General features: G+C 40.9%; 1 protein-coding gene across 1 annotated transcript in view; it reads right to left on the bottom strand.

The window, feature by feature from the left end:
- The window catches only part of gpc1b (glypican 1b), a 147903-nt gene that overhangs the window by 46207 nt on the left and 85163 nt on the right, over positions 1-16533 (bottom strand). Inside the window, exon 2 of the mRNA XM_051698295.1 lies at positions 14925-15083. Coding sequence (XP_051554255.1) covers positions 14925-15083 — 159 coding nt within the window. The remainder of the gene's footprint in view (positions 1-14924; positions 15084-16533) is intronic.

Below are 16533 nucleotides of genomic sequence, written 5' to 3'. Positions count from 1 at the left end.
ATATGTTCATGTTAAAAATTATTCCAAATGACTAACATGTTTTTTCAACTTTTGAGGGAATAAGGTTCCATTTTCCACATATGTGGACATCATGTTTATCAGCACACTGATGCACGAAAAATGTATGGATTTTTTAAAATGGCATATCAAACGAAACTAGAGACGCTACTCTTATAAATAAGGTATTAAATAGGTTTTCATAAAAAAACATATAAAGGTTTCTTACCAGAGGCACTTTTGTTGGCGCTGCGCCCGCAGGAACGCTTCATGGAAATTGACGTCATGCTGTTCTGTCACATGACGCGGTGCACCAGCAGTTTAACCCTTAAATGACAGAGTCTTACGAACAGTATTTAGTCAGTTTTAATTAATTTAAATTATTTGTTGCGTATAGCAAAGCCAAAATACAATGTCCACACATGTGGACGCGGGATCGCATGAGGTTAAAGCAAACTGAACTAAACCAAAACTAACTGAATTGAACTGAAACATTATTTTGAGCTGCAACTACTTGATTTAAACTGAAACAAATTTAAATTAACTGGATTAAATTGAACTGAACTGAAGTAAAATGAACTGAAATTGAATCAAATCAAACTAAAATAAAAGAACTGAACTGAAGCAAATTCAATTAAATTGCACTTAATTAAAATGAACTGAACTAAATACAGCTGAACATTTTTAACAAAATTAAATCAAATTGAATGGAAGTGAAACTAATTGAAATGAACTTAAATTAAATTAATTAATTAAACTGAATTGTAATTCAATCAAACTGACAATAATATAACTGAACTAAATTGAACTGAAAGTTTCTTTATTGATTTGAACTTTAATTGAATTGAGTTGGAACTAATTGAATTTCACTGAAACATTGAATGAAACTGAATTTAATGTACTGAACTACATTGATCAGATTTTTTCATTGCATTAAATAAAACTGAAACTAATTGAATTGAACTGAAATGTATAAACTGAATTTAACCAAAACTATTTGATTTTAAACAAACTGAAATGAACAACTGGATTGAACTGAACTAAACTGAACTGAATTTTTCTAATAAAATTAAATCAAACTTAATAAAACTGAAACTAACTGAACTGAACAGAATTTATTTTACATTTATTTAAAATTTTCCTTAAATGACATTTTCAGACATTTGGTCTTTACAAGTACAACAATAAAAGTGTGCATACAAAAATATCGTTTTGTCATTTGTACTTTGAAAGGGTCAGTCACCTCTGAAGAGGTCCAATAGGCGCTTGAACACATGTCCAGCTGGCGAGAGACCCAGCAGAGGGGTCATGTTCTCCACCTTTAGGACTATCTTCACCGTGAATCACAGGACATGTCTTTGAAAGTTCATGAATTTTAGGAGCCTTATGGTCACAAGTCTTCACAGTCCTGTGTGTGCTCTACTTTAGAAGGTCTCATAAACTATACAGCTCTTCCTGAAGTGTCTTAAATCAGATGAACACACACAGTAGCAGCAGCTGTGGCCTGAATTTCAGAGAATCTGCTCTTTGTAATACACACTTGAACAGCACAATGAAGATCTCTACAGGTGCGCACACACACACACACACACACACACACACACACACACACACACACAAACAGGTGCACCTTTATGACCTTGCAGCCTATGATTTCACAATCTTTACATTCTGTTGTTCAAGGCGCCACTATTTGAATTCCAAAATCACTATTCGTTTATTCTACACGTGCAATAGAGTTCTTCAACCCGACCCGAACTCAATGAGTGCCAACAAACCATCGCGTTTTCTGGTCAGGTTTGGATCAGTTTTTCAAATATCCACCTTTTTCCTGAATGTTCCACGATTCACCTGTTTTCAATTTCCGGTCTCCAGTGTTTTCACTAGTATCGGTGTATATTCTTAGTGGGTAATGGGATATTTAAAGTTTACAAATTACATTTGTAAAAATGGTCAAAAAACATATCGCTCCATAGTGATGACACTTCAGAGAGTCGAAATGACAATTTATTTTGACAGTCCCTCACCTAAGTAGATTGCATGAAGCAATGGCCTGAGGCTAGTTACGTTAATAATAGGGGTGTGCTCGAAGCCTAAACAAATACCATATTTTTCCAAATATAAAAAAAAATATTAGAGGGGGGCCTGGGTAGCTCAGCGAGTATTGACGCTGACTACCACCCCTGGAGTCACGAATTCAAATCCAGGGCGTTATGAGTGACTCCAGCCAGGCCTCCTAAGCAACCAAATTGGCCCGGTTGCTAGGGAGGGTAGAGTCACATGGGGTGGTGGGGGGGGGCATGGTGAGTTTTGCGTGGATGCTCTGGAGAATAGCGTGGGCCTCCACACGTGCTACGCCTCCATGGTAACGCGCTCAACAAGCCACGTGATAAGATGTGCGGATTGATGGTCTCTGAGATTCGTCCTCTACCACCCGGATTGAGCGAGTTACTACACCACCACAAGGACTTTGAGCGCATTGGGAATTGGGCATTCCAAATTGGGGAGAAATGGGGAGGAAAAAAAAAAAAAAATATATATATATATATATATATATATATATATATTTATTTTTTTTTTTTTTTTTTTTTTGAAAATATTAGTTGGATTGATTATCTAAGAAGCACAAGGATAAAGCAACATTTTAAATAAACATATCCAAAATTACAACAAATTTATGAGTCTTGTGCATGTCTTGAGATTGTCGAGAGTAATATTAACTAAGATACTACATCATATAAATTTTTCACTTCTTCAAATGTCTATGTTAATGTATCACACGATTCACACGTAATGATTCCCATGTATTAATTTATTAACCAACCTGTTAAATTCCTGACCTGAAGTTATGATTTCACAGCGGTGCTCGTCTGTCCATCTCTTAAAGTTGACCACATTTATATCTACATATACCAACAACGATTAGGTAATTATCTGTTTGAGACTCTATTCCAAAAAAAGTTAAAATGCTCCAAAAAGGTTTAAATGCCCAATTGAGTGTACATCTATACTCATGTGATACGAAGAAATTGAAACATGCTTTTTTTTTTTTAAACTGTACTAAATTTGAGAATGTTAAGTGACCTTGAGCTCTGAAAAGGCGCTATATAAATGTAACATAATAATAATAATAATAATAAAATAATAATCATTATTATTATTATTACTGTTATTATTATTATTATTATTCCACTATTCTCTTCTGGAAAAACTAGAGAGGCTCACTCTTGCCATTTATTCTACTGCATTTTGCTAATTCTGTAATTTAACTAAATAATTATGTCCTCCACATTATGCAAAAATTTGTGTGCACAAATGAGCCTCGAGTATGTCGTAAAAATTCCTGATAGACTTACAGGACTTTCACCTGCTTGTAGGCTATATTGATTTATTCTCATTTCTTTAAACATTTGCTGCAATATGTGTGCTTAACATTTAACAATTGCTCGAAACCTTGTGCCTCCAGAATGACATTGTTATACATGCACACACATAAACAAACATTCTAGAGAAACCACAGTTAACATCATATTCCACTGTTAATGTAGCCTACAACTTCAGCTCCATCTTATAAGAAAATAAATTAATAATTAATTAGGCATATAAAAGGCATATTGAATTTATAGAAACTATCAATGTAATAGAGCCCTGCCCATGTAACAGGAGCCAGCTGTTACGTGATAGCTGTGCGGTATGTGTAAACCTCACTCTCCTGGCCTTAAGAGGTGCTCTAGCAAATGACACTAGGGGCTTTAGCCTCCTTGTTAGCACAGCTGCCTCCAATGCTGCTGACGCCAGTTCAAATCCCGCTCGGAAAGGGTTGGGCAGGACCGGTTACATCCACATCCGGTTTTATCCGAATACAGATACAGATAATTTGGCAATAGGAAAAGGGACAGATACAGATAATGGCTTCGCTGCACACCCCTATTTGATATAATTAACTACTTTGAGTTATTATGACAGCCAAAAACTGCACAAGTTGAAATATGTTTTTACTCCAACTAACACTTAAATGGTTGTTATCCCTCTGAATCGCTCGTTTACGTAATTTTACATTGCTTCACAAGGTCCGAAACAGAAAACAGGCATTAAGAATCATCATGGCGCTGGACGGGCCCACATAATCTCTCTGTTTTTTTCTTCCAGTGTCTCGTGCAGGATCGACGCATTTTAGACACTAAGTAAAAAAATAAAATAAAAAAAAAACGTTCATTTTTTTTTTTTTATAAACTCATCTCGAAACACCTGTGTTGTGTTTGATTTGTTGTGCTGCATTGTGCTGCGTTCTGAAGAAGTTGCAAAGAGGACTTCATGTGACTGTTACACCATTAAACATGATTCCAGGTTGTTTTTCAATTAGCAAATTTTCAGCGCTTGATTAATGGTAAGACAGTGCTTTCCCTTTTGCTCTAGTGTGCATATTTACATACAATAATTCAACAAGTTCAATGCCATTTGATTTTAAACCATTAAAAAATCAAAGCAGCCCAAAAAGGCTATTTAACTGCAGCAGTGTAACTCCACCCACATGACAATACTTGCATTCGCTGCCATGTGGAAATGTGAACCTGCAGAGCACAAATACAGGCAGTGACTGTTTGATTATTTTTGTTTGATTTTAATGTGATATTGTATTATGTGTTGTGCTATTTAGGCTCATAGCTCACAGTGCCCTTTATCTGCTGCTATTTTGAGTAGTGTTTGAGGACATTTCATTGCAATAAATGTTCATTATTCCTGCGTCCGAACTCCTGATGAAAAATTATGAACCATTTGTGAAACCTCGCATTTCACCTAATGTTAAAAAATGGTAACAGTGCACGTCTCTAATCCATACTACCCTGCAAAGCTAAAACACTTTTTTTTTTTCTGCAAACAACACATTTTGTAACTATTGAGTTAAAACAGAAACTGGGTCCCCTAGCCTACTGAAATATAACAGAATAAGAATACATAAATATACATTCTGAACATCCTGTCAGATTTTAGATCCAGAAATATTTATTTTATTAACTTTATTTTAATGAGCTATTAATTTATGTATGTATGTATGTATTTATAGCATTTCTATATCTCCCTCCAGCAGCCACTCTGTGCATGTTTGTGTGTAATTTAACTACAAGCTATATACTTTTTTTATTGAAATAGATGAATTTCAGTGCTGGGCTTTGGTTACCCCAAACTGGTTTATAATTCTAAGTTTGTGTGGCATTGAAGGACAACAATCACTAATCACATAGCCACATACACAAGCAAACAAACACATGCTCAAACGTGCATTGTACACACACAGCCTTTTTGTCCACCACTTGAAACTTGGCAAATGGCAAATGTTTCAAAATGGCATTCAGAAGATGAAGGAATAGACAGCGAGCAAACAGATTCATAACATAAAAATGCCCATGAGAGAGAGAGTGTGAGAGAGACGGATAGAGAGACAAGATAAATGTCTTTGGGATCATAGGTCTGTGCCACAGTAGGCCTTTTAAAACGTGATTTTCATGTCAACGTGAAACAGCCAACGAGAACGCACTTGTCACAGCTGTCTTTGATGCAGATGACATCATCGGAGGTGACCTCCGTAAGGAAATTATTTTCCTGCATGACTCTGTGTAACTGAAAATATTCCTTCAGTATATCAGCATTTGAATTGCTTGTGCCTCAAAGAGCTATTCAAACTCACATTCACGCGCATAATTAATGTATTCATCTAACAAAATCCCAACTATAACACTGTAAGTGTTTTCAGCTAACAAAATATCACCAATTCATCTGCAACGATTCAGCCAAAGGTCCTTTCCTGTGAACATGACACAGCTCTTTGTTTGTAAGTAATTGAATCATGTGATCTGATAAAAGAGATTTATTATTTTCTATGCTGCAATTTGATTAAATAAGTTATCTTTAACACAAACTCATACATCTTCAGCTCTTTGTCTATGGTCTTTTTTTACAAAATTAAACTTGTAAACCGTGTGTGTGTGTGTGTGTGTGTGTGTGTTTCCGTGCGTGCATGTGTTTGTGTGTGTGTTATTTAGAAAGGATCCCCTGCAGCAAACAGCCGCTCCTTATACCACTGAGAATATCCTCACCCTTAAAGAAAATCCAATATCCAACACACACCCATGAAACACACATACACACACCCCAAAAACACACTGACAACCATACTTAAACTCTGAAAACAGAAACATAACAGTTCATTGGGCTCAAACATACTCTCAGCTCTGATTCTCAGAAGCCAAAAAAAAAAAAAAAACTCCAAGAGAAAAATCGTCCTGGTTACTTGCGTAACCTCCGTCCCCTGATGGAGGGAACGAGAAGTTGTGTCGATGTAGTGACACTAGGGATCACTCTTGGGAGCCCGAAACACCTCTGGTCTTTGATAAAAGGCCAATGAAAATTGTCGAGTGGTATTTGCATACCACTACCCCGGACATACGGGTATAAAAGGAGCTGGTATGCAACCACTCATTCAGGTTTTGTGCTGAGGAGCCGAGACAACGTCCCGGTCATTTCAGCGGGTAGTTCAGCGTTGTGGCAGGAGGGACACAACGTCTCGTTCCCTCCATCAGGGAACGGAGGTTACGCAAGTAACCAGAACATTCCCTATCTGTCACTCACTCGATGTTGTGTCGATGTAGTGACACTAGGGGTCCCTATATGAAACGCCACAACTGGCTGAACTGTGTTACGTGAACTGGCGGTGTGTGACGGGCAGACCACTGTGTGCCTCGTAGCCAGCGCACCAGGCCGACACGTAACCTCCCCCAATGCTGTTATGAGTGTCAAATGGCCCTTCGGGGACAAGTCGACTGCCCAAAAGATAGAGACAGGCAAGCCCAGTCGTGGCCTCTTATCCTCTTTTTTTTCCTCTCCCCCAAAAAAAAAAAAAAAAAGGAATTAACCGACTGGGGCCACCAGGTCTACATCGGGGGGGGTGTTCCTCCCAAGGGGAAGACACCGTGGAGACCACACCCCACCCGGGGGGGGGGGGTATTTTGAGTGGAAATATGTCACATGGTCTTGCCGAGCTTTGTCAGAAATATGTCATGTGGCGAAGTCCCATGGTAGGTCCTACCCTACAGGCAAGGAGTTTCTACAAGCATGGTGACGGGGCAGAGGGGCCTCTGCCCAAGGAAGATGCAGTTTACCTACAGGAAAACGAATTATCGGAAGATATACATCGCATGGGGTTACCTATGGGGAACCAACAAATGTGGAGCACCTACGGCTACACGGCTTAGTTAGCACATGTACTGAGCCAGCAGTGAGTTTCTCCGCGAACTCGTCTGCCACAGGGCTCAGAGGAAATCATCCAGGGAACACAGTTTGTGAACACTACTGGGAGTCAACAGCGCATGTCTTCAGCTCAGGGGAGGTGAAAGGCGCTATGCGCAAGTGATACACCTGACCAGCTGTCCCAGACTTACCACCTTGTGCCTGCCATCACACGGGACGAAACTGGTTCCACCCGGAGATTGTAGAACCTCGCAAAGGTGTTGGGTGTTGCCCAGCCCGCTGCTCTGCAAATGTCTGTTAGAGAGGCGCCACTGGTCAAGTCCCAGGAGGCCGCTACACTCCTGGTAGAATGGGCTCGTAGCCCTGCCGGGGGCAGCACATCCTGGGCATGATATGCCATTGTAATGGCGTCAATGAGCCAGTGGGCGATCCTCTGCTTGGAGACAGCGCTTCCTCCCCGCTGTCCACCAAAGCAGACAAAGAGGCCTGTCCTCATGACCCGTGGAGACTGTCACATCGGGGGTGGATTTGTGCCACAGCTGGGTGCGCAGGGGCGGGGAGACCGCCGCTGGAGTGCCAAACCTGCCAAAATGGAATGGTGGACGGTGGTCGTGATGATGGCCTTGCACACCGGGTATGTGACCCAGGGAACAAGGAAACCGCTCCTTTGCTGAACACATGTATACAGCAGCCACTTGGGCATGCGGCGAAATTAAATGAAAAGGCAACAAAAGATTCTTCTCCTGGCCCTCCACCGGGGGATGGAGTGGTCTGCTTACCAGCTCCAGAGCAGTGGGTTTCGTTGTCCCTGGGTCACCCATCTCAGGGGTGCTTTGAAGCCTTTCGTGAGACGGGTGGCGTCTGCTTCCTGCAGTGGGCTCCACGCTGGGGCCGGTGCAATCACCGCAGGGGGACGCACTTGGCGATGAGCAGGCGGGTTGCGGGATCTTGAGCCGCGCCGTGGCAGGATGTGCCGGATAGCCTCCGTCTGCTGCTTCGCCGCTGAGAACTGCTGGGCAAAGTCCTCGATGGTGTCGCCAAACAGGCCAACCTGGGAAATGGGGGCACCAAGGAACCGTGCCTTGTCGGCCTCTCCCATCTCGACCAGGTTGAGCCAAATGTGGCGCTCCTGGACCACCAAGTTAGATATCGCCCACCCGAGAGACCGTGCCGTGACCTTCGTCACCCGGAGAGCGAGGTCGGTCGCCGCTGGGCGGAGGCGGCTTGTCCAGCGGCACTGTAGGCTTCGGCCGTCAGGGACGACCTAAACCTACAGGCCTTGGACGGGAGCTTTGGGCGCCTGCGCCAGGTGGCGGCGCTCTGCAGACATAGGTGTACCGCGAGTGCCTTATCCAGCGAGGGAATCGCTGAATAGCCCCTGGCCGCCCCACCATCAAGGGTAGTGAGGGCGGGGGAGCTGAAAGATAGGGACTGGGCAGTAAAAGGTGCCTCCCACAACTTTGTCAGCTCCTCGTGCACTTCTGGGAAGAAAGGAACTGGGGCGGGGCGGGGCTGTGAGTGGCGCCGTGAGCCCAGGAACCAATCATCGAGCCACGAGGGTTCAGGGGAGAATGGAGGGTTCAACTCTATCCCGATGCTCGCGGCTGCCCGGGAAAGCATGTCCATCATCTCCGTGTCAGCCTGTGACTGGGCGACCGTACCCAAGGAGGCGAGCCCAGCTGAGGCTTCCGCGTCCGAACAAGAGGTCGAACTCGCCGTGAGACGAGCTGGCGGTCTCATCCGGAAGCCCGATTGGGGCAGACGAGCGTGCTGGGGAATGGGAGGTCCATGGGGGATACCCGGTAGAGGTGGTCCTATTGGGTTCCCCAAATCGCCCCCAGTGCTAGCCATGCTGGCCTCATACCCCTAGGTAGAAGGACCGAGGCGGGGAGCCGCTGGGGTGGCTTGCTTTCTTATGAAGGCAAGCCGCGGCCGCGACCGCAATGTTGCTATGGTCATGTTCTCGCAATGAGTACATGATCCATCCACGAATGCTGTCTCCGCATGGGTCACGCCCAGACACGAAAGACAGCGATCGTGATCATCAGAAGGCAAGAGATAACAACCGCAACCAGGAATAACACACAAACGGAAAGGCATCTTTAAAAAGATGCTTCTTTAAAAACACGTGTGAACCACTCTTTTAGAGAAATATACTCTTTTATTTCTGCCGAAGCGCCCAGGGGCGTTCTCTGCAGTGCAGAGGAGGGAGAAGCCGCTGAAATGCGCCATCAGATCCAGCAGAGGTGAATGAAAAGTCATGGAATTCAGCTCAGTGAACATCGACCGTTCGGCTCCGAAGAGAAAATCTGAATGAGTGGTTGCATACCAGCTCCTTTTATACCCGTATGTCCGGGGGAGTGGTATGCAAATACCACTCGGCAATTTTCATTGGCCTTTTATCAAAGACCAGAGGTGTTTCGGGCTCCCAAGAGTGACCCCTAGTGTCACTACATCGACACAATGTCGAGTGAGTGACAGATAGGGAACTTTCCTTACATTGAAGATGGACGGACGGATAGACGGAAAGATAGACAAATAGATTACAGCAGAAATTTCAGTTCAGATTACAGTCACGACACAAAAAGATTATAATCTCATCTACAACACACTTCACTGACACTCTTCACTGCCTCAGTTTTCCATTCTAAATTACTCTGTTTCAGTTGTTTTTACAAAGCTATTAAATTTAAACTTGAAAAATGCGAGGGGAATAGAGAAAGAAAATCTAAAATTAATGCAGAAATGAGAACTGCTTCTGATTCAACAGACTTATTGCCAGTTTGTTCAGAGTAAATCGACTATTTTCAGTTAGAATGGACATGAACTGGAAACAAGTGCCCACATCTTTTGACAGCAGACCTGATTCAGAGACTACAGCATATTTTATATTATTATATTATATTATTTTATATAATATTTTCAGTTTGATGAAGCTTGTGCCAGGGTCTAAAATTTTTATTGCCAAATGGAAGTTTAAAATTGCCTTTTCGCCAGCAAATAAAAGTTACTTGCCAGTTAGCCGGTAACTTTGTTAGGAACTACAATTAAAATACACAGCAAGAATTGATAAAACTTACAATTGTAATAGTGATAAATTGTAAGAATGATAATATGACTGTTACTACAGTAAGTGACACGTTTTTAACAACTGTAAATGTTTATTTAAAAAAAAAAAAAAAATCTTATGTAGGATTCCTAAAGCTTTCTCTTTAAAACTCCATGTGGTTAAACATGGAATATTCTGTGTTTTAAGCAAGTATGCTTAAATATGCAAGGAAAAACAGCTAAATAATCCCATTGTTTTATAGGTACAAAATATGCAGTATATATATATAATTAAAATAATGCAAAATACTGTTCCATGGCAAATAAGAAAAATATTTATACAATATTTATATATTAAAATTAACATTTATTTAATATGTTATACAATATTTCTATATGTTTTCTCAATTCAGCCACCATTGACAGGTCACAGATGTGGAAAAAAAGTTCATTTTGAAGCATAGTTTTTCAAATCTTATACAAATAATGCAAATCTGCACACGCACAAGCACAGATGCACAAGCACACATAAAAACCAGTACACAAACACACATACCCTGGATATAATCCTTCATAGGTGCTTACTGTGCCAAGCATAATTCATGCCGGTAAACACTCACACATATGCACACACACTCACACATTTTGTCCCACCAGATCTTCTTGTCAGGATTAGCAGAGAATAATGAGGCTCAGCAAAAATAAACAGGAATTTTTTAATACAAAATAAAAAATAAAAAAAATAAAAAAAACACTCACAAGGGGGAAAAACAACATAAACTACCCCGAAGGGGAAAAAGGGCAATCCAGGCTGCGGCAGAGAGAAACAGGACTGACCGGACCGAAACAAGAACCAGGTAGGGGAAATAGGACTGACAGGGAATAAACTAGACCAACTGACTGAACACACAAGACACACAAGAAGAACTGGCACTGGGCAGCACACACGAGGAGACTAAAATAGGGAGAGAAATCAACAGGTTAACAAGACAGGGCAGGTGTGACTAATAAACTGATAATGGGCAAACAAGGAGGAAGGGTATGACATAAGACAGAGAGACATGCGGCAAGATTGTCGCCAAGACAATAAGGCAATATACACCCATGCCAAGTGACAAACAAGACGAGAGAATGCATAGCAATGGTAAACAGAGCAATGACACGTATTCTCACATTAAACGAAAAATGAGCGTACATTGCGAGGCAAGCGCCACACGATGCACCAACAGGCGACAAAAACAAGACGGTCACCACCCGGGCGCACAGTACAACGCGAGCACGATGCGAGGAGCACCCGTGTTCGTGAGAGACAGACACAAACTACTGACGTGAGTGCATTCTGCCAAGATGACATAAGTGCGATGCACCCACGTCAATAACAGACAGACATGGGGCATTAGTGTCCGGATCCCGACACAGACCGAAACCGAACCAGACAGGAAGTCAGGATCCAGACACCATGCACCAGACATGAAACAAGACAGACCAAAGGGTGCACGGCAGGGAATACAACCGAAGTAGTGCACTCACACAAAGACAGACAACGAAACACAAGACAGACATGGGATGATGATGCTACGGTCCTGTCAGACAAAAACCCAGACTGACAGAGTGACAGGACCGTGACACTTCTCCTCCTTGTGCCACAGCAGGAAAATAGTCTCAGTTTATGCATCCCTACCACAAACACTGTGTGTCAGTTTGTGTTTGCACACACTGAGGATTTCTGGAGGTTAGCTGGCAAAGATTTGCTTTAAACCCAAAACTGGCTCTTGTGAAGTTTTCAACAAGAGAAATAGAGAATAACTGATGATCTTTCTCTACTTAAAGTACCAAAAATCACCAACTGTGCAATACCTTAGAGACAGACAGAGAGAGAGACAGAGAGAGAGAGAGAGAGAGAGAGAGAGAGAGAGAGAATTCCTGGTCAATGCCACAAGAACTCAATAAATGTGCAATATTTCACTTCAAGATGGATACATTAAAATTATGTTCATGAAAATATCATCTTTGGGCACACATGGAACAACTTTTACTCTCAACACGCAATGATAAGATCTTGCTGCTGAATACTCCACCACTATACTACACAATAACTGGTGAGTGAAATATGAACATTTACCAACCAGTTGCCATATAATGTATATACATTTTTTGTCGCATAGCACGAAATATGGCTGCAAATGCGAGTGATTTCCTCTCATTTTACTGGAGGGTTGTGCATAGAGTAAAAGATCGATCCATGGATTTTGAGAATCACTATTGAATCAACCAAATAAAAAAAAAAAATAAAAAATTAATCGAAAAATCTATTTCTTTTTTTCTTTTTCTGCCCAGCCCTACAAAGTATATTGCTTTTAATAAAATCCATATAAACCAACACAGATGTATACATAAATAAGATAAAGAAGATATTTTTATTTTTTTATTTTTATATTTTTTAAGTCCTCAGCTTATAAGAAAAGATATATACTTTTTATTATTAATAACTCAAAAAGCTTTTATTACTAAAACTGTGGAGGATATCAGAATACAGGGTCAATTTCTTGGTATTATTCATCTTCAATGTAGTATTACTGACCGGTACTGTTGCTCACTATACGCCCTATTACGCAGTCTGCGTGGTTCACCTACTCCCTATGGGAGCACCATCTTACCCTAGGGGGGCACCAAAAACTCCACCGGCTAGGGGGACACCAAATCCTCGCACCACAACCTGTATATATATATATATATATATATATATATATATATATATATATATATATATATATATCTTAAAGGTACATGTAGTAACAAATATGGCTGGGTATCAATACAGATTTCCAGTTTTGATTCAATTGTGATCCACAAGTTCTCGATTTGATTCTGATTTTATCGAATTCTGATTAATTTGCAGAAATTTCAGTTACAATGTCTATTTTGCTTACATATGAAAGCAATTCTCTCTCAGCTAAGTTATACAGGGAACCTTCTGACTTGGTACATTATGAAAATATTGATTTTAAAAATTAATAACAGGGTCCAAAGTATGCAGTTCAATTGCAATTTTTTAAGCAATACAATAATCAACACAACATAACCTGAAATAAACTTTAAAGTAAAAGATCAATCTTGGGATTTTAAGAATCGATATCGGGATTGTTCAAATGATCATGATTACGGTAATAGGAACATCAACATTTTTATCCGGTCACTGCAAAGGGCCCTATTTTAAGAGCGCTAGTGCTCAGCGCAGTTAACTGGAATGGCATGAAGTTTTGATATTTTCACATAAGCATGCACTAAGTCTTGGCGCAAGTGGGTTTGGTGAAATTGTGCGCACAAAGCATTAATGGACTGGGTCCCTACATTCTTTTATGCATTATACGCCCTTGTTTAATGTCAGGCATATTTTTTTGTGACACGCTCCTTTAATACGCATGGAAAATGTGGTTTTCGTAACGACTTGAATGTAGGCTCTATAAATTATAGATAATGTAAGTATTACTAATCACAATGATTTACTGGCACACAAATCATGGCTAGTATTAACAGTGATTGTATCATCCTTCCAGGTAAGGCTGTGGTTTGAAGGATATTTTTCTTTCTTTTTTGTTTTTACGCACTTCACTTCTACAAGTCAATTTTGCTTTAAAAATTAAATCAATTTATTGAAACATGAAAAACTTAAACCATATATATTTCTAAATTCAAATATATATTTTTTAACTAAACGAAAACATAATTTGAATAACGAAGTGGTAAAAAAAAAATAAACCTCCTTGTATCCAAACATTTTACCCTGTCAAACTTCTTCCACCGGCCCCTTTTGCAGTGACTTAAAAATCACTCTACGACAATTGGTGGAAAATACCAAAACAAATTAGATAATAAATATAATTGTAAATATAAGCACAATAATAATAATGATTGAATAATGAATGAAAATAAACCATGACCTCTAGAAAGTTTAACACAAATCTCATAAATGTTTGTTTCATAAAATGGCTATAACAGTGGTTGTGAGGGACATAATTTGAAGTTCCACACAATATTTTAAGAATTTGGACATGAACTGTATTACCACCTGCTGGTGGAATCTCCAAACTGCAAATGAAGGCTCTGGTCATAGCGCATTGCACGGTCGCAAAAATTAAAGCACAAAGTCTGATTAATTCTAAATGTCAGAGAGAAGGTGTAAAATGGTCATGATAAACTAAAAAAAAAAAGATTATGGTGCAAAAAAATAATTTTGTCCTCCCCGTATTTCATGCAAATTTATATACATATACAGTATATGCAGATATATATATATATATATATATATATATATATATAGAGAGAGAGAGAGAGAGAGAGAGAGAGAGAGAGTATATGTAGAGATATATATATATACATGTATATATATATGTTATATATATGATCCTAATATTTTATGCCTTTACCTGAATGTCATGTTAAGTATAACCTAGATGGTTAAAATATTTTTCATTTTCTCAAAATGGTGGGAAGCAAGCACCAATAGCCTAGTGGGCCCATTCTTCCCAACCTCATCTGCTGAACAATGGTAAGGAGGCCATTTTGGATCAAGGTAACGGAACTCAGTTTCCTGACACACTCATAGGCAGACAGTTGGCTTGAGTGCAACTCACCATCAAAGCGCTTGTATTGGCTGTTGAGAGAGGCCTGTAAGGTGCGTCCAGACTCTTTGACTTGTGTCTCAAACTCTTGTCTACTTAGGTTCACAAGGTTCTCCTCCATTGCAGTGGTGCAGCATGTGTAACCCTGGGGACACACTCGCAGGTGCTCACCTGAGAGAGAGAGAGGGATGTTACCATTACACAAGCATTTACAGTTATTATACAATATCAGAATTATAGTCATACTGTTCCACAAGAGAGAGATATTTGTTTGGTGTGCAAATTGGATCTCTCTAAAGAATCTCTCTAAATAATTTTTAGATGCACTTTTAAGTGACAGTTCTTCTGAAAGTGCCATCCTACAAGAATCTCTTTTTGATGATGGACAAGATCTACAATCTCCTTTGTGAGCTGATTGGAAAGATCTTTAAGTTGCGATTAGACAAGGCCCACTTACATGGTATTACATTATCAGAATTCCTTGAATGAAAAATTATCCCTCGAGCTTTACATATCCAAAAGGCATGATGATGAGTTAATAAAGATCTGGACTGAAATCCTGGACTGATGTTCCTTTGCATTGATGGCTGCCACAATTACCTATTTGCAGAAGAAGGAAACTGTCCTGAAAACTGACTTTGACTAGATTGAAAATGAACTGGCTGAGAACCTGGAAAATCAACAGCTTTTTTCTACCACTTTGAAAGAACTTGAAGAAAAAGCTTCACAGACTTATGATGCACTACAGGCAAAAAAGCAAGACAAGTTTCATAGAAACCAACATGATTACTCTAATTTTTTCATCAAACATCAAACATTGTGTTAATTTTTTGGATTTGAGCCCACCACAGGAAGCCGACGCCACCCGTCTCACAGTGACGCGTGGCTCGCGCTTTCCAGTCCGTCGCGATGGCTGATCCGGACCGTCCAACTCGGCTACGCGATTCAGTTTGCCAGGCGCCTGCCCAGGTTCAGCGGTATTCACTTCACCTTGGTCAAGGGCGAAAACGCTGCCACCCTGCGCGCGGAGATCACTACCCTCCTACGGAAGGACGCGATAGAACCTATCCTTCCAGCCGAGATGAAGAAAGGGTTTTACAACCCCTACTTCATCATACCGAAAAAAGGCAGTGGGTTGCGGCCAATCTTGGACCTGCGAGTACTGAACCGGGCTTTACACGGACTCCCGTTCAAGATGCTGACACAAATACGCATTCTGGCGAGCGTCCGGCATCAAGATTGGTTTGCGGCGGTAGACCTGAAGGATGCGTACTTCCATGTCTCGATCCTTCCTCGACACAGACCTTTCCTGCGGTTCGCGTTCGAGGGTCAGGCGTATCAGTACAAAGTCCTCCCTTTCGGCCTGTCCCGGCCTCCTCGCATCTTTACGAAGATCGCAGAGGCTGCCCTTGCCCCGTTAAGGGAGGTGGGCATTCACATTCTCAACTATCTCGATGACTGGCTAATCCTAGCTCACTCTCGAGACATGTTGTGCGCACACAGGGACCTGGTGCTCGCACACCTCAGCTGATTAGGGCTTTGGGTCAACTGGGAAAAGAGCAAGCTCCTCCCGGTTCAGAGCATCTCTTTTCTCGGATTGGAGTTGGACTTAGTCTCCTTG

Source organism: Myxocyprinus asiaticus, chromosome 5 (genome assembly GCF_019703515.2).
Source record: "Myxocyprinus asiaticus isolate MX2 ecotype Aquarium Trade chromosome 5, UBuf_Myxa_2, whole genome shotgun sequence".
NCBI lineage: Eukaryota > Metazoa > Chordata > Actinopteri > Cypriniformes > Catostomidae > Myxocyprinus > Myxocyprinus asiaticus.
Note: the sequence above shows the minus strand (reverse complement) of the source record. Positions and strands in the feature narration are given on the sequence as shown.